This window comes from Thunnus albacares, chromosome 11 (genome assembly GCF_914725855.1).
Source record: "Thunnus albacares chromosome 11, fThuAlb1.1, whole genome shotgun sequence".
NCBI lineage: Eukaryota > Metazoa > Chordata > Actinopteri > Scombriformes > Scombridae > Thunnus > Thunnus albacares.
Window position 1 is genome coordinate 33,355,197 of NC_058116.1, and position 17,637 is coordinate 33,372,833.

General features: G+C 39.7%; 2 protein-coding genes across 5 annotated transcripts in view; one reads left to right on the plus strand and one right to left on the minus strand.

The window, feature by feature from the left end:
* Positions 1 to 2,569: 2,569 nt before the first annotated feature.
* Positions 2,570 to 13,645, plus strand: LOC122991923 (interferon-induced protein 44-like). Its single transcript, XM_044365406.1, has 5 exons — positions 2,570 to 2,758; positions 8,398 to 8,556; positions 9,686 to 9,854; positions 12,888 to 12,988; positions 13,084 to 13,645. Exons 1-5 carry the CDS (start codon positions 2,702 to 2,704, stop codon positions 13,243 to 13,245), a joined length of 648 nt encoding a protein of 215 aa, XP_044221341.1. The 5' UTR covers positions 2,570 to 2,701; the 3' UTR covers positions 13,246 to 13,645.
* A 1,236-nt stretch (positions 13,646 to 14,881) lies between these two features.
* LOC122991922 overlaps positions 14,882 to 17,637 on the minus strand; it is a 28,703-nt gene continuing 25,947 nt past the window's right edge. Inside the window, exons 7-8 of one of the 4 annotated variants that reach the window (XM_044365402.1) lie at positions 17,055 to 17,106; positions 14,882 to 16,425 (exon numbers count right to left, since the gene is read on the minus strand). In XM_044365402.1, the coding sequence (XP_044221337.1) occupies positions 17,070 to 17,106 (37 nt within the window). In that variant the 3' untranslated portion in view covers positions 14,882 to 16,425; positions 17,055 to 17,069. Of the gene's footprint in view, positions 16,426 to 16,722; positions 16,984 to 17,054; positions 17,107 to 17,637 lie in introns of those variants that run through there. The other 3 variants (XM_044365404.1, XM_044365403.1, XM_044365405.1) reach the window with 3 other exon arrangements.

Consider the following 17,637-nt stretch of genomic DNA (forward strand, 5'->3'; position numbering starts at 1 on the left):
GAGTGAACATTGAGCACAAAGCACAATTTAAATACTTAAACTATTTTTATGTTTTCTATCTTTCAACTTTTAAACATGATGTTATCATCTCTTGTCTTCCTTTCTCTCTGTTGCAGGATTGCTCGGTATAAAAAAAAAATTGAATCAAGAACAAAGTAAGAAAAGCAATGAACATGAAATAAAACTAAAAGTGTAAAAATGTATTATCTTATTTATAAACCCACTTTTATTCTTACATACTTTTTTGTGCAAAGCAGTTTTATTCTTCTATTGTTGTTCTATCTTAATTTCTAGATCATCTGCCTCCGCCTCCAACCAGTAAGATATGATCAGAACATTTCAGAACATCCTTGAGAGATTTTTACTATAATCATTATTTATAGCTGCTATGTTGCAGCTTGATGCTAAAACCATTTAAATTCATTTCTTCCCTCATCAATCTACACTCAATACCCCATAATGACAAAATGAAGACAGAATTTTAGAATTTTTTGCAAATTTATTGAAAATGAAAAACTGAAATATCACATTGACAGAAGTATTCAGACCCTTTGCTATGACACATTTCTCTTGATCATCTTTGAGATGTTTCTACACCTTGATTGGAGTCCACATGTGTTAAATTCAAGTGATTGGACATTATTTGGAAAGGAACACACCTGTCTATATAAGGCCTTATTTCATATCAGAGCAAAAAACAAGCCATGAGGTGGAAGGAACTGCCTGCAGAGCTCAGAGAAGGTTCCTTAGAGCTCAGCGGCCTCCATAATTCTGAGATGTAAGAAGTTTGGAACAACCAGAACTCTTCCTAGAGCCGCCCGGCCAAAGTGAGCAATCAGGGGAGAAGAGCTTTGGTAAGAGAGGTGACCAAGAAGCTGATGGCCACTCTGGCAGAGATCCAGAGATCCTGTGTGGAGATGAGAGAAACTTCCAGAAGGAAAACCGTCACTGCAACACTCCACCGATCTGAGCTTTATGGCAGAGTGACACCAAGATTGAACTGTTTGGTCTCAATTTTAAGTGTCATTACTGGAGGAAACCAGGCAGAGCTCATCACCTGCCCAGTACCATCCCAATATCATCCCAATACCATCCCAACAGTGAAGCATGGTGGTAGCAGCATCATGCTGTGGGAGTGTTTTTCAGTGGCAGGGACTTGGGGACTGGTCAGGGACTGGGGGACTGGTCAGGGTTGAGGGAAAGCTGAACAGAGCAAAGTACAGAGATTTCCTTAATGAAAACCTGGTCCAGAGCGCTCAGGACCTCAGACTGGGCTGAAGGTTCACCTTCCAACAGGACGACGACCCTCAGCACAGCCAAGATAAATCTGTGAATGTCCGTGAGCGGCCCAGTCAGAGTCCTGACTAGAACCCAATCAAACATCTCTGGAGACAGCTGAAAATGACGTCTACCGACTGTCCCTGTCCAAACTGACAGAGCCTGAGACGATCTGCAGAGAAAATGGCAGAAAATCCCCAAATCCAAGTGTGCAAAACTTGTTGCATCAAACCCAAGAAGACTCAAGGCTGTAACTGCTGCCAAAGGTGCTTCAGCTAAGTACTGAGTAAAGAGTCTGAATACTTCTGTCAATGTGATATTTCATTTTTTCCTTTTTAATACATTTGCAAAAATTCTGTCTTCACTTTGTCATTATGGGATATTGAGTGTAGATTGATGAAGGAAAAAAATAATTTGAATGATTTCAGCGTAACGCTGCAACTAACAAAATGTGAAAAACATGAAGGGGTCTGAATACTTTCTGAATGTGCTGTATATGGTACATGATGTTAATGAAATCATTTCTTCAAATATAAATAAATTAACTATTGCTATTATACAACTTTCTCCTCAGCTTTTGAAGAGCCATGGAGGAAAATATCTTGGGGGTAAGTTCATGTAAGAATCAGTGTAATTTTGATGTGTGTGCTTCTGCTCTGTAAAATATCATATATAGTATATACTGTATATTTACTGTATATATACAGACGGGTGGCAAATGCAAGGAAAAACTGGTCCAGGTCCAATGCTAGACCCCTACAGTGAGGGGGTCTGGTGGCTCTGTAATGCTGTGGGGGGCATTTTGCTGGCATGGTTTGGGTCCACTTGTCCCCTTAGAGGGAAGGGTCACTGCTAATCAATACAAAGTTGTTCTGAGTGATCAGCTTTATCCTATGATGAAACATTTCTATCCTGATGGGAGTGGTCTCTTCCAGGATGACAATGCTCCAGTTCACAGGACACGAGGGGTCACGGAATGGTTTGATGAGTATTAAATGCTGTGAATCATATGTTATGACCTTCACAGTCACCAGATCTCAACCCAGCTGAACATCTAGGGGAGATTTAGGACTGACGTTTTAGACAGCACTCTCCACCACCATCATCACAACACCACATGAGGGAATATTTTTGAAGAATGGTGTTCCTCAACCTTGGCATTGATTCTACAGTCTCTGAAGTCTACTGGAGGGATGAACGTTCTCCATAAAGATATTCCCTCATCTGGTCGACTAAATCAACTTAACACTTTTTTTTTTCTTTTTTTTCATTTAACAGAGAGAAAGAGAAAACACTGAAGTATGTGACAGATTACCAACCTGAAAACAAGGAAGTCAAACACCTCCGAGTTCTGCTGTATGGGCCGGTCTGAGCCGGAAAGTCCAGTTTCATCAACTCTGTCATCAGCGTCCTACGAGGCAGAATGACCATTTCTGCTGCAGCCAGTTTTACCACCTCTGACAAGAGTTTCACCAGAAGTGTATGACAACTTTAGATTTGTGTTGTTTAAATCTCTTTGTATTTTATGCAGGTTTCATAAACACCTTCTATAAAACTTTGTAATGTAACAGGTAATGTAACCTATAGTAATGTTTCAGAGTGACAGCTGCCATCTAGCGGCCGTAGTAATTGTGAGCTGGAGCAGTGGTGCAGTTCAGATGACGTATATAAATGTGGATTTCCTCACTCAGAGGAGAAGGGGTGGATGGTGGCTTTAACCAGCCTGTTTTCATTCCCAGGGTGTCAAATACCGATGCTTTGTCATGCCCTTCGGCATCTGATATCGACACAAAAAACTCTTGAGTGTTTTTCCCAGTGGTCACTCATGGTATTGCAGTGAAAAATCCCCCTGCAGCCTGAAAAGCATTTTCTCCATAGACTGCCCTTGTAAAAGAGACATCTGTAAAACTGTTGACAGGACCCCTAAAACTGCAAACAAGGTCAATTATGACTTTTTATTATGAATTTTTGATCCATGGAGGTTTTATATTTGTAAAACTTTCTTAAGCTGAGAAAAGTGATTTAAAAATCCATGATGTCATCACAACGTAAAGTCTATGGGGCCAGCAGGGAAAACACTGTGCATATTCACTGGGTTGCACAACGCGGAATCCAGAAGCTATAAACTTTTTTGGCGTATGCACCAACCAAGCAATTCTTATTGGCTTGAATGGGTGCCATTTTCAGTCCAGTATCCAGCTCTTATAAATACATCCAAGGGATAGCAGGAGACTACTGTTCACCTCCCACTTCCAACCACAAGTGTCACATTTCCAACCATGAGTCGCAGTTTTTTGTATTGGTGTTAACTGTTGCCATGACGACATTTTAAGTGATCATTTCAACCCAAACCATGATCTTTCCCGAAACCTAACCAAGTGGTTGCTCTGAGCATCTAATAATGACGCAATAATAACGTTAGTTAGTTAGCTGCCCGGTGCATCTCATACTGACGCCAAACGGTACCTTGTGCGTCGGTATCAGACGCCGAGGGGGTGTGACAATGCGTTGGAATTTGACTCCCTGGGATGAGAATGTGTTACAGCAGTAACCCAACAGTGGCCACAGGAGACCGCTGTTCATTTCCTGTTTCCAACCGTGAGTCAGGACAGTTTTAAAAAAAGTGTAACTCCCCTTAACCGCGTGGTTATTATTGTAGCCATGATGACGAAGGTGGTCTAACTTTAAGGAGGTAACCCACACCATGTGTCTCTAACCTTAACAAAGTGATCATTTTAATCCAAACTTTGATCTTTCCCTAAAGCAAACCAGACCTGAACCACAGTGTTGTCACATCATAAAACATTATTTTCATCATTCTACCAGTATAAATTTCCCTTTTTATTAAATCAGTAAGATATAAAAGATGTTTCAGTGGAGTAAGATTTTCTAAAACCTGATTGTAAAACATAAAAAATATGAATGTGGAGAGATGACAGGAAATGAAAGGAGAGATAAATGGGAACAACATGCAACAAAGGTGGACCAGGGAGATGTGGTTCATGATCAGCATCTTAAACCACTGGGCCACTAGGTCACTCCAAGCAGCAGTTTGAATATCAGATAAAATTAAAGCTGCAAGCAGCGTTGAACGGGCCTTCGCGCTCTTGCGCACAGCGGGCCGTGGCGCAGTCAGCTAAGCTTCTGGGAACCAAGAAAACGTTTGGAGATGATCAGTGTCAGAGTCTTTTGACACACAATACTAACCAGTGTCTCTCTGTGAGCCCATCCCTCTGTTCACAGACAATTATGACATCAAAATATTGTTGACCTTAATCAATAATTCAGGTACCAACTGTAGGATCTGCGAGGAACACAGTTGATTATTTGCTATAATTATCAATTATCAATAATAATTAATTATAACAATTAACAGAATTATTAATATGAACTAACAAATACGAAGCACCACCCCGAAACCGGGACCAATAACCGAACAAGGTAGTCTCATAAATGGGAGTTCACCTAGAATGTTAATATCTGAGAGATAAACATTCAAGGGTGAACAAAGAAGGATTGAATTCGAGGTCTGACTCCTTCAATCAGCCACTTTTCATAATATGTTACACAATAATGACAAAAGAACTGCTCTTTAAAGATATAACAGTGTTTATTCAACTTAGCAAAATTAACAAAGTTAACAAATGCTTCACTCAATAAATTATTCAATCTAATTCTACCAAACAAAACACAAACAGCTTTGCACAGGGTTGGACACTTGCAGGGGAATGCGTGCATGTATGTATGTATATATATGTGTGTGTGTGTGTGTGTGTGTGTGTGTGTGTGTGTGTGTGTGTGTGTGTGTGAGCGCGCGTGACACGAGACCCGAATGGCAGAAGTACGGCGGTGTCTTGGCTAGACAAAAACAAGGTGACTGGTGGTCGGCGTCTTGCCCTCACCCAATTCTGTGAAAAACACACGTGTCTGATGACGGATAAGGAAAGACAACGCAAAGCTTTGTCCAATGTTATCTGACCATCAGATGTGTAAAAAGATGTCGGTGCGTGTGTCTGTGCGCGCGTGTGAGTGTGTGTGTTAGTCGCAAGAGAGGGAGGAGGGAAAGCAATCGTGAAAGGGAGAGAAGCTTTTGTCCACATAGAGCGCACGTACGGACGGCAGTCTGTAACGTACGTTGTCTGGTTGTCTGGTTTCTGATCGACAAATCAATTTACTTTCTCACTCACGGTGGCACAAACACGGCAGTAGTCCCGACCGGGAAAAACACAAAATAGTCTAGCGTGGTGAACACAACTAACAGGCAGCAAACTTAAAATACTCCTCACAGTAAAGCAGAGAAAAATGGACTCGGCGGTCCGTCAACTCACACAACAAGAACAATAGCAATAAAGCTAAAAAGCTAAATGCTAAACAACAGCAACTGATGCTGAAAAGCACATACAACTAACACTGCCTATGCCCAGACTTATGCCTCTTACTTGGTCGCTTCAGAAAGCGAGCACGGTGTGTGTGTGTGTGTGTAGTCCGTCTTAATGTCCAACTTTGTTCTTGGCTCGGAGGCAGATGGTGCCGTTCTTGCACGGTCGGCGAAAACACGGCAGCTGGCTCTGAGTGGAGTGGCGGAGAGAACAGCAGAGTCGACTCGGCGAAGACACGCAGGGCAGAGCCGGTCCACGTTATCTTGAAGTAACTTTATTTCTTCTTTCTCGGGGGAATTTGAGGACGCTGGTTGCAGCAGCAGTCTCTCTCGGATCCAGGAATGTGTTCGGGTGAACACGGGCAAAGTCTCGTCTCGTCCGACGAGGGGAGTCTTTGATGAGGGGAAAACATGTTCGTGGGGTAGTCAAGCTAACTCACAGGGGAACAGGAGTTACCCCTAGCTCAGTGACATGAGAAAGACGTGTATTTTGGGCGTGCTCGCTTATAAAGGGGTGGTGATGTCATGGCTGCGTCATCAGGACGCTCCGCTGTGCAGGAGCGTCTCCGCCAATGAGGGACCGATGTTGACTGCTCCCTGCTGAGGTGTGAAAATCGCAAAGCATCCTTGGAAATGGAGTTTGCTCCACCCTCATGGCAGGTCCATTACAGTTTTAATACGGAGCTCCAGAACTCCAGCCTTCCTGAGTTTTTCCCTCATATAGGCTATAGTTTTTCTTGATCATTACTACAATATATGATTACATGTGTAATAGTCTCCTCAGCCAAGTTAGAAAAAATATGTGCATGTATGAACAACAGCAATTGGAAAAGATGACAGTCAAAAAATAATCATGTTAAATAATCATGGTCTCAATATTGAACAAAAATGATTGTGATTATAATTTTTGCCATAATCAAGCACCCCTAAAAACAGCAAATTGTGATTTACATACACACACACACACACACACACATAGAGTTTAAATATGTATGTGATCAATTGTAAATATGTTTTAATGAATTGTTTTCTTTAAGAAACTGTTACTTGAACATTTTTCAGTGTGCTCCTAAAGTTATATGTATGCTCCTAATTTTTGTCTTTTAGGAGCACATGTACTTCTTGAAAAAAAAGTAAGGATTGAACACTGCTGTCACATGTGTAGAAACACTAAGTAACTGGAGTGTGGTGCAGTCCAAGGGCTTCTGTCACATATGACAGATATGAACTAACAAATACGAAGCACCACCCCGAAACCGGGACCAATAACCGAACAAGGTAGTCTCATAAATGGGAGTTCACCTAGAATGTTAATATCTGAGAGATAAACATTCAAGGGTGAACAAAGAAGGGTTGAATTCGAGGTCTGACTCCTTCAATCGGCCACTTTTCACAATATGTTACACAATAATGACAAAAGAACTTCTCTTTAAAGATGTAACAGTGTTTATTCAACTTAGCAAAATTAACAAAGTTAACACACACACACACACACACACACACATAGAGTTTAAATATGTATGTGATCAATTGTAAATATGTTTTAATGAATTGTTTTCTTTAAGAAACTGTTACTTGAACATTTTTCAGTGTGCTCCTAAAGTTATATGTATGCTCCTAATTTTTGTCTTTTATGAGCACATGTACTTCTTGAAAAAAAAGTAAGGATTGAACACTGCTGTCACATGTGTAGAAACACTAAGTAACTGGAGTGTGGTGCAGTCCAAGGGCTTCTGTCACAGGCAGTAGATGTTTACCCACCCCCCCCCCTCCCATTCTCTCTCTCCCTCTCAGTTGGAAGGAAAGATTTCAAAGTGATCTTCTTGTGAAATATCCTCATAAATCCCATAACTTTGGCCAAATCCTACATAAAAATTACATTTTTTTGTAGGAATTTTCGCCGCGAATCCATACAGGTTTGAAAGTGGTCGGACTTATAGTTTAGACGCCAGATGCCCCAGTTTGGCACAAAGTCCATGCCCAGAGATTGCCTCCCCATTGGTTTACATTGTAAGGTGTAATGTCGCACTCCAACTTTCAGGGCTTACTAAATCAAAACCGTTTGAGTTATTACAAAGTTTTTAATAACTTTTGCTCAACACAGTGTGATAAGTCATGTATTAAAGTTTGAAGCCGATACCATTAACGCCCTAGGAGGAGATAGCGTTTATTCAAGGTCCAAAATTGGCAAAAAATCATACTTTGAAATTGACATTGCGGACTTCCTGTTGGATTTAGGTCAGCATATGATTTGTAGGTCTTGATGAGACAAATAATTGAGTTTTGGTTCGATCTCTCTACGGGCTGTGGCGGCCGTTTTAGATACATAGGTGGCGCTCTCGAGCACATTTTGGCACTTCGGGGGTTAATTTTTACATTTTATCAAATTTTTTCACCAGACCTGATGTGCGTGCCAAATTTGGTGAGTTTTTGAGCATGTTTAGGGGGTCAAATTTAGAGTTAAAGTGGCGTATTAATAAAGAATAATAATAAGAAAGAAACAAACACACGAAAAACAATAGGGTCTTCGCCCTTTGGGCTCAGTCCCTAATAATAAGAAAGAAACAAACACACGAAAAACAATAGGGTCTTCGCCCTTTGGGCTCAGGCCCTAATAATAATAAGAAAGAAACAAACACACGAAAAACAATAGGGTCTTCGCCCTTTGGGCTCAGGCCCTAAAAAAGTGATAGCCCTATAACCAACTGACAACACTTTTTCATCTCTTATATGTGTTTCAGTATGAAACACATAAAATCAGAAAAGGAAGAGGAACCTCAAAGACCTTCTACCCGATCGTCTTCAATGACATCATGGGTCTGGAGGAGGGGACGGACTGTGGCATCTGTGCAGAAGACATCAAACTGGCCATGATGGGACATGTGAAGGAGGGTTACACGGTACTGCCACATTATTCAATAAAAAACAGAAACTGACCTGTCTGTGTAGAGTATCTGTGTAGAGAAACAAAAATTATCTGCCGGACCAGTGACAACTTGACTGTCAATTGCTTCACTGCAATGTGGAGAGACTGACTCAAACTGTTTATACAAAGCATTTCTAACTAGATAGTTTGTTATGTTTCCTTGCATAGCAAAGCAGAGATTGAGGTAAAAAATCTAATTAGTGCATTAATCCTTTCAGTCGGACAGGAGGTAGAGAGATTAAATTTACTTGCATGCTATGACAAATGCAAATGAGACAGTAAATAATATAAACAGGGTTGTAAACATAAACTGCATGGCTAATAACACTTCTAGTAGATAAGTTTTACTAACTTTCAGTTGGCTCTGACACGCAGACCTTCCTGAGCTTGTCAGCCTGTCGGCTGCTTGCTCACTGGTGGTGTAGCTCTTTCTCCTGGTCAGCCTGACGCAGGTTCACCCGCTGATTTATGTGCAATTTATGAACCACCTTCACAGCCAAATTTTAGGTATTTCCCTGCACAGTCAAGAATGGAAAATCAAGATGACTCTCATCATAGTGGTATGGACAGTTTTCTTGACTGAGTGTAAGGATGCAGTTTTCCGTAAACTGTACAGATTTGGTTATCTGTGAGCTGACTGGTACTGAAGAATGTGCCATGTTACATGTTACATGTGCGATTTCTGTCTAAGTTAACACCTTTAATGTGTGGTTTTATGTTTAGTTGCCACTTTGTGCGATAAAACGGTTAATTAAAAGCTGTGTGCTGTAGAGCTGATGAGCAGCCGGTCTTGCTAGTGCAAATATACTGTATTTAGACTGGATAGGCAATAAAAGATGCTTTTTGTCTGTACTATTGTGAAAAGCCTTTATAGTCTGATGCTCTGTTGGTTGAGCATGTTTACTAGGCCGGGTTTTGCTGTGATGCAGAATGTTGCAAAGTAAACTGGTCACAGGTTTTTCAGTTTGTCTATATTTGTTCTTTGTCTTCTAACTTTTCATAAGTCAGTTTTTTTGGGAAAAGTACATAAATGTATGTATAAAATACATAGTAAAGACTCTGTTTACTGTCATTGTTCACTTGAGTGTCACATTGTTTTTCAGTTCAATCATCAAACATCTTTGACAGAGCGTGATCCAGGCTACAACCCTACCCCCACCCCAGATGACAGAGTCCATGTTCTGGTTTGTGTCCTCTCTGCTAACTCAGCAGAAATTACAGACTCAGTTTTGCAGAAGATGAAGGAGGTCAGGGAGATGGCCAGAGACCTGGGTAAGATGTCTTTATCAGATTCAGTGAACCGGACATTGATTCCTACAGAAGATGTAAACCTTTAAGAAAAAACACCTCATATATATACAGTATATGGTTTTGTTTTTAAACTAGACTTAGAAGCAGGTATACTGAGGTCTGCAATTTGGAACTGAAGGTGGATTGAACTGGGACAAACAGCAAGCTGGGAGCATTTGTTGTTAGTACATCAATTCACCCTTGGTTTGGCTCTGCGCATGAGATTTGTTAACAAGAAGAAAAATATAGAAAATCACTGGAATCGTCACAGGAATAATCTTAAAGCTTTCAAATATACCAGAGAAACATTTTACTGTCTTATTCATGCATTTCAATTGGAGTCTAAATATATTAAGCAGAATTTCAGACCATTGTAGACCATGTTGATGTGCACAGAGCCCAGTATTTGTATTTGTATCTATATTTGCTGAGGCAGCAAAATTATTAGGGCCTGAGCCCAAAGGGCGAAGACCCTATTGTTTTTCGTGTGTTTGTTTCTTTATTATTATTCTTTATTAATATGCCACTTTAACTCTAAATTTGACCCCCTAAACATGCTCAAAAACTCACCAAATTTGGCACGCACATCAGGTCTGGTGAAAAATTTGATAAAATGTAAAAATTAACCCCCGAAGTGCCAAAATGTGCTCGAGAGCGCCACCTATGTATCTAAAACGGCTGCCACGGCCCGTAGGAATGTTGTAGAGAGATCGAACCAAAACTCAATTATTCATCTCATCAAGACCTACAAATCATATGCTGACACCCCTGACCTAAATCCAACAGGAAGTCTGCAATCAGCTTTTCAAAATAAGACTTTGCCCCAATTTTGGCCCCCGAACAAACGCTATCTCCCCCGAGGGCGTTAATGGTATCGGCTTCAAACTTTAATAGATGACTTATGATACTATGCTGAAAAAAAGTTGCGAAAAACTTTGTAATAACTCGAACGGTTTGGATTTAATAAGCCCTGAAAGTTGCAGTCCCACATCACCCTTACAATGTAAACCAATGGGGAGGTAATCTATGGGCATGAACTTTGTGTCAAACTGGGGCATCTGGCATCTAAACTATAAGTCCGACCACTTTCAAACCTGTATCAATGGATTCGCGATGAAAATTCCTACAAAAAAATGTGCTTTTTATGTAGGATTTGGCCAAAGTCATGGGATTTATGAGGAGATTTCACAAGAAGCGTTCTCTAAAATCCTCCTCTCCAACTGCTCCTGGTGATGTCACTCCCTCAGTGCTGTGAAACATTCCGCAATACACACTCATTATAAAATCACAGGAGGAGCAAGAAAAGACTTTAAAACTCACACTCTAATATCTCAAAAACAATAAGAGATAGAAAACACATGTAAATTCAAGATTTGTAGGTCAAAGTCTCGTGACTCATTTAAAGTTCAAATGAAGTTTGTATCTAAAATTATGTGGAAGCAGTAAATGTTCAAAAAGGTGTGGGTTCGTTCACACTCTCCATTCAAATATATGAGTATTTTTCTGTGTCCAGCTGCAGTTAATTATTGTCTCTACACACCTGACAGTACACATGTCAATCAAACTTTCAAAATAAAAGCACACCACACTTGTAAGAAATATCCCTCATTTTTAAAAAGCGTGATCTGATCCCGACGGGCCAGAGTGCGAGGTCCCGACCAACGCTGCTTGCAGCTCTAATTTATATTTGTATTTGTATTCGAATAAAAGTGGAAATAGGTGTAAATATATAGTTTTTGGTTTTATTACGCTTTTAATTTTAGAATATTAAAGTGTTAAAATAAGTGTTTATAAATAAACTATCTTAAGAAGGAGGTCCCCACACCAGGTATTGAACTACTGAGCAAGTGCATTGCAAACGTGCAGATAGACATACTTCCTACTCCTGCTCTACTTCCTATTTCCTTTTATATAAGCTATTGAAAATCAATCACAGTTACTATCGAAAAAATAATTTTGTATGAGAGGATTTCAGTTAAAACAGAAGGTGACTGAGAAAAGAGAGCACATTCGTTAGCGACACTGATGTCTGCTCTACAGCCTGCAAGTAGCCTAACTGAAGCAGCGGCATTACTTAACAATACATTTGAATCTGTTTTACCGCCGCGGCAGCACCATGGTAACACGGCGGTAAAGAAAGCTCACTGCAGTCAGTCGGTTTCTTCTGCAGTTGCTTCACTTCTGGTAGCGTTATCGAGCGGAAATACAGACAACGTCACTCTGCCATTGCAACTGTATTGTGATCAGAGGGTATATTATCCTAAAATCCTGTCAGCAGGATTCAAGCACTCTACTGCCACCTAGTGTTTACAATTATCTAGTGCAGCCCCCTCTTCCAGCATTGTGGTATCACAGTGGTAGCGCAGACAAACAAAATGAGTAACATCTATGTTTTCAATGGTTTATATAAAAGGATTTCACAATACTATATGAATATGAATATTTTCAGTAGTTCAGTATTTTAGTTTTCGTGAGAGTGTTTCAGTTGTATGTGTAAAAGCATTTCATTTGTATGTGTTTGTGGTTTTCAGTATAGTATGTGAATGAGTTCGGTTTCATATGTGTATGTGAGAGGAAAAGTGCATGTATATTCATAGTAATTCTGAATAATGTCCCTAACAGCCCCTCATAACATTCACTCATGATGTTCTCCAGGATTCTGGAAGCTATTTATGCTACAAACAAATTGTTAAATTGTTATTCTAAAGTTGTTTGTTTTTAATCTTACACACAGGTGTCATGTTGAACCCAGACATTTAACACAAGCATGCAAACAGAACTGATCAACAGATTACAAGTCATGAACATGCAGTTATCTTGATTATAAATCTGGTTTCATAAGCCTGCTCATGTTAGATTTGAGTTGGGTTTTTTGAGTTGGTTGAATCTGATCCAACTGTGTACATTAAGTTCAGTCATGCCTTCAGGTCCAAGCTCCTCTTACTCTCCTACTTTGAATCATTTTCTGAACATAAACATGAACTCCAACAGCTTTGTGTGTTTCTGTATCTGCAGGGATTCCTCAAATGGTGGTGGTCACAAACATCGACGGGGCCTGTGCTGAAACTGAAAAGGATCTGAAGAACGTTTATAAGAGCAAGTACCTGAAGAAAAAGGTGAGTTTCTGTTAGGAACAAAAACCTGCTGAGATCAACACGGTCCACTAATCTGTCGACTGAAATACTTATTTCTTTTCTTTTTCTGTATTTAGATGACAGATTTCAGCTCAGCAGTCGGTATCCCGATGAACTGCATCTTTCCTGTGAAGAACTACTATGAAGAAACTGATCTTGACAATGTTATCGACACTCTGATCCTCAGCGCTCTGAAACATGTGATCGACTTTGGAGATGACTTCATTGAGAAAATGTAAACCTAGACACATGGAAAACATAGCTTAATTTGTCTTTAGTAATCTATAGGATGCACTTTTTGCTGATTTATTTCTCCCATTTCCTGTAATCATGAAGAGAAAATACACAAACAGGAGGCATAATATCAGACAGTAGTTAAGCAGAGAAGAGTCCATTACTTTCTTATATTAGGAATCTGTCATTGTCTCTTCTACAATATCCACTGAACCCTTTCATGTTTAAACTGAGCTGTAGCTGGTGGTGAGGGGTCAGCCACTAATCCCAGATGTTGATCACACATGTTGAAGCATCCTTGAGCAAAACACTGTGAATCCCAAATTGTTCTAAATGTATATAAATGGAAAAAATGTAAGTCTCTTTGGACAAGAGTGTCTGCCAAATAAATGTATGTGTTTAGTTCTTTCTGTATCACTGGTACAGTTGGGCTTTGTTGATTCAAGTGCTGCTTACTGTTGTTCATATGAATAATCAGGCTGCTAAAAACCCCAAAACCAGCAGAAGGAGCAGCTCTGTGTAGAGCTGAATGCTGTCTGTCAGTCGGTCTTCATAGAAGAAGTTGATGCGAGTGAAAACGGGTGAGAAATGAAAGCGTGACCTTGCAGTCATAGCGGCGATGGGAGACAAGTTGTCATTTTGCGCAGTGGGGGGCGAGGAGGAGGAAATAGATGCAATAAAGTTTATCAGCTGGTAGAGAAGCCTGAAGCAGGATGGTGGATGATGGATCCAAGGAAGGGAGGTCGATGGGCCTTCTGTTTTCTCTTCCAACAGAGGAACACCATGGTGAGAAGATGGAAATCAGACTGCTTAAAGGATTTCACTGGTGATTTTCTATATTTTTCTTACTGTCAACAAATGTCATGTTTGGGTCCAAACCAACAATGAACTGGGGTCAGTTCCAGAGCAGGTTCAACAAACTCTGAGTCTAAACCTGAACTCTGAGTTGATGAACACGGAGATGGGAAGCAGCTGATCAGAGTCAGATCAATCAACTCTGAGTATGTTCAATAGTGAGTGATGAATGAAAAAAGCCATCATCAATGGAACAGTAACATATAATCTCCAGTATTACAGGAATGATGTTCCATCAGTGAACCAATCACATCATGAATGAGAGAGATAATTATTCATTGATCCTACCTGTCTAAAGCTTCATACTGATTTTCTTAAGTTAAAACTCTAGATTACACATTACGTGCAATACAGATTTCAGGTCAGGAGCTGCTCTAACAAGCTGACAAGGGCCCTGCAGTTTTCTGGGAGTTTTCTCAGATTTGTGGAGCATAAAAACTGAATGTTGCCTCTCCATCACCAGAGGGCACTAACAGGCTGGTTTTTACTCTGGAAAACATCTCAGACACCACAGATCTGCTTCACAACTAAAAACATTTAAATAAGAAGAAATTATTCTGTTCACTACAAACATCCGAGAATCTTTTTCTTTATTCAGCAATATGAAACCACTTTAAAGGTTCAAAAGCTTCACACCTTTTGGTATATTTCCAAACAGACAGAAAAACAAACAATAAAAACTTAACTCACAGAAAAAAACAATCTTTAGTGTGTTTTTATCATATTTCTGAGAAACATTTTATAGACTAAATAATTAATCAATTAATTAATAATAAGGATTTCTTCATACCTCATACTGTTGATAATATATCACAGGAGTTAAGCAATGTGTAATGAGTAGAAACCTATAAAATTGTTCCACATATTTCTCTACTTTCTCTAAATTGAATTTTTTGAGTAATTTGCAGGTATTTAACAGTAATTTGGAGAATTTCCCAGAAGTGGTTGTGCAATTTGGTACAAATTATAAGAAAAAACTGAAAATAAGTGATAGGTTGTTTTATTCAGCGGATGCCTTCATTGTATTTGGGTTCATATGTAATTGTTAATTTGCAAAAGTTTTTAATAAATTAGACTCTTAACAATTCTTTAACTGAGTGTGTAGTTTTGTGTGTTAAAATATATATTTTATTTATTATCAGAGTCTTATAAACTCACAGTTTATGTACCAAATTGCACCACCCTTTCTGTAAGGTGTCCTAAAAATGTACCCTTAAATACCTGCAAGAAATCAGTATAAAATTAAAAGACTTGTAAAATAAAGCGTTACCCTTTACTTCATTAATTAATAATGGCTATAAATGTCAAATCAAAACTGACAAGTTTTTATTTGTATAGCCCAACATCACACATCACAAATTATCTTACAATCTGTACAGCAATACAGCATCCTCTGTCCTTAGACCCTCGATTCAAATAAGGAAAAAATCCCTCAAAAACCCCTTTAACTGAAAAAATGGAAGAAACTTCATGAAGAGCGACAGAGGAGGATCCCTCTGCAGGACAGAACTGTGGAAAGGAGAAGGGGAACAAGAGAGTCCTTTGGGAGCACTTTACATGTGTCAGTAGCTCAACTTTATCTCTGTGGAACACCCCCAACTCTGTGATGTCCAAATAAGGAAATGTGTGTCATGTAGCAGGTGGATGTGACTCCCCTTGTTGAGACCTGCTGCTGTGGAGAAGAGGACAAAGACTGGGATAGCGACGTAACCAACCTGTGCGCTCGTATTTAACGTTTTTTTTTCTTCCAAAAAACAAATCATTTTTAAAATATTTGTATGAAACAAATATTTGTAAAAAAAACCAACTCACTATTTGTGCTTTGCCGAATAACATATTTGTGTTCGGGCACACTCCTAGTACATAACAGACTAAGAAAGACAAATTACAGAAATATAGCATGAAGCAGGATGGAAAGTTATATTGAATTTATAACATATATGAAGAATGTGATCTGGAGAACGTCCAGGTGCTGGTTCCAGGACCTGAACCCCTGAGCCATCACCATGGAAGAGGACAGACTAAACATAATGTAATGATGCTGCTGCTTCACTGATTTCATTTGTGTTGTTGCTCCAAATGCAGCCGTTAAAACCACTAAAACTATCATGAACTACAGATGTGTTTACTGAGTTTCTGTAACATTTTCTGTATTTGACTGATTGTTTGATTATTTCTTGGACATGTCAATAACCCGCTCACTGTCTCATGGAAAAGAATGTGAACATCCAACACAACATTTGGAAACTTGTCAGACACAGCGGTCCTCCCAGTTGAATGCTCTGGTTTTCGGGTGTGATGCATCGCCACCAGGATGACAGGTTTCTCATCTGAAGAGAGGAGAGGAGAGGAGAGAGGAATATGAGGAACATGTAGTGGAGGTTGTTTTCATCCTGGTTCATGTGAGGACAAGAACTCTTCTGAAAGGAAAAATGTTGATGGCGTGTCTAGATAGATAGTTTATGCATGTCATGCAAGTCTTGCAAGAGCCCAGAAAAAAATGTTATGAGATGGAGTATATATCAGTGATAATCTGCTGCAGCTGTGTGATGTGATGATGATCACTGATTATCATGTGATCACGTCATGGTTGTGTTTAAATGCTTTAAGAGTGAAAACACCAAGAGTAAAAGAGCTGCACAATAAGAACAGTTCTATAATGTTTCTCATGGCTGCCTCCACATCTGATTGAAGACAACATTTGATTGGACAGAAGACGATGATGACGTCACATCCCTGGAGGTCTGTGGTGGTTTCCACCGTTAGCTGTTTATTTTTCTTTACTTGCTCCAGTATGACTTCATGGGCACCAAAGGTTTTACCAGTAACGACCAAGAAGACTTTCACTGTGACTGAATTCCATGAAGTTGATGAGAAAAAATCCCTTGCTGAATGAAAATTGTTAACATTTATACATTTACAAAATATAAAATTAAATCCATCAGTATTGTAAACTCACCTTGCTGAGAGAGCTTCAAAGATTTCTCCGCCTAAGATTTTCTTTTAATTCCCTAAAACAAAAATAATAAACTTTACTTTCTCAAACCTGCATCTTAAAATGTCACATGACACATTATCATATTATAAAATAGTTGGGGCTAACATATTAGCAAACATCCAGAAGACACATTGCAACATGTTGTTTCCACCTGATGATTCTCAGCCCAGTTCAGTTTCAGCTCTGCTTGGTCTCCACCTGACCTGCAACACTGGTCCCCCCCAGGGCTGCTTCTTGAGCCCCCTGCTATATTGCCTTTACACACACGACTGCATTGCTACACACAGCTCCACCTCCATTATAAAGTTTGTGGATGACATGATGGTGGTGGGTCTCATCTCTAATAATGATGAGAGGGCCTACCTGGATGCCTGGTGCCAGACTAACCACCTCACTCTCAACAGGAGATGGTGGATTACACAAGGAGACAGGACAAACCATACTCCCCTCTCTGCATAAACAGATCCCCAGTGGAGAGAGTAAGCTCCCATAAAAACCTTGGAGTTCACCTCACTGAGGGCCTCACATTCAGCCAGCACACTCA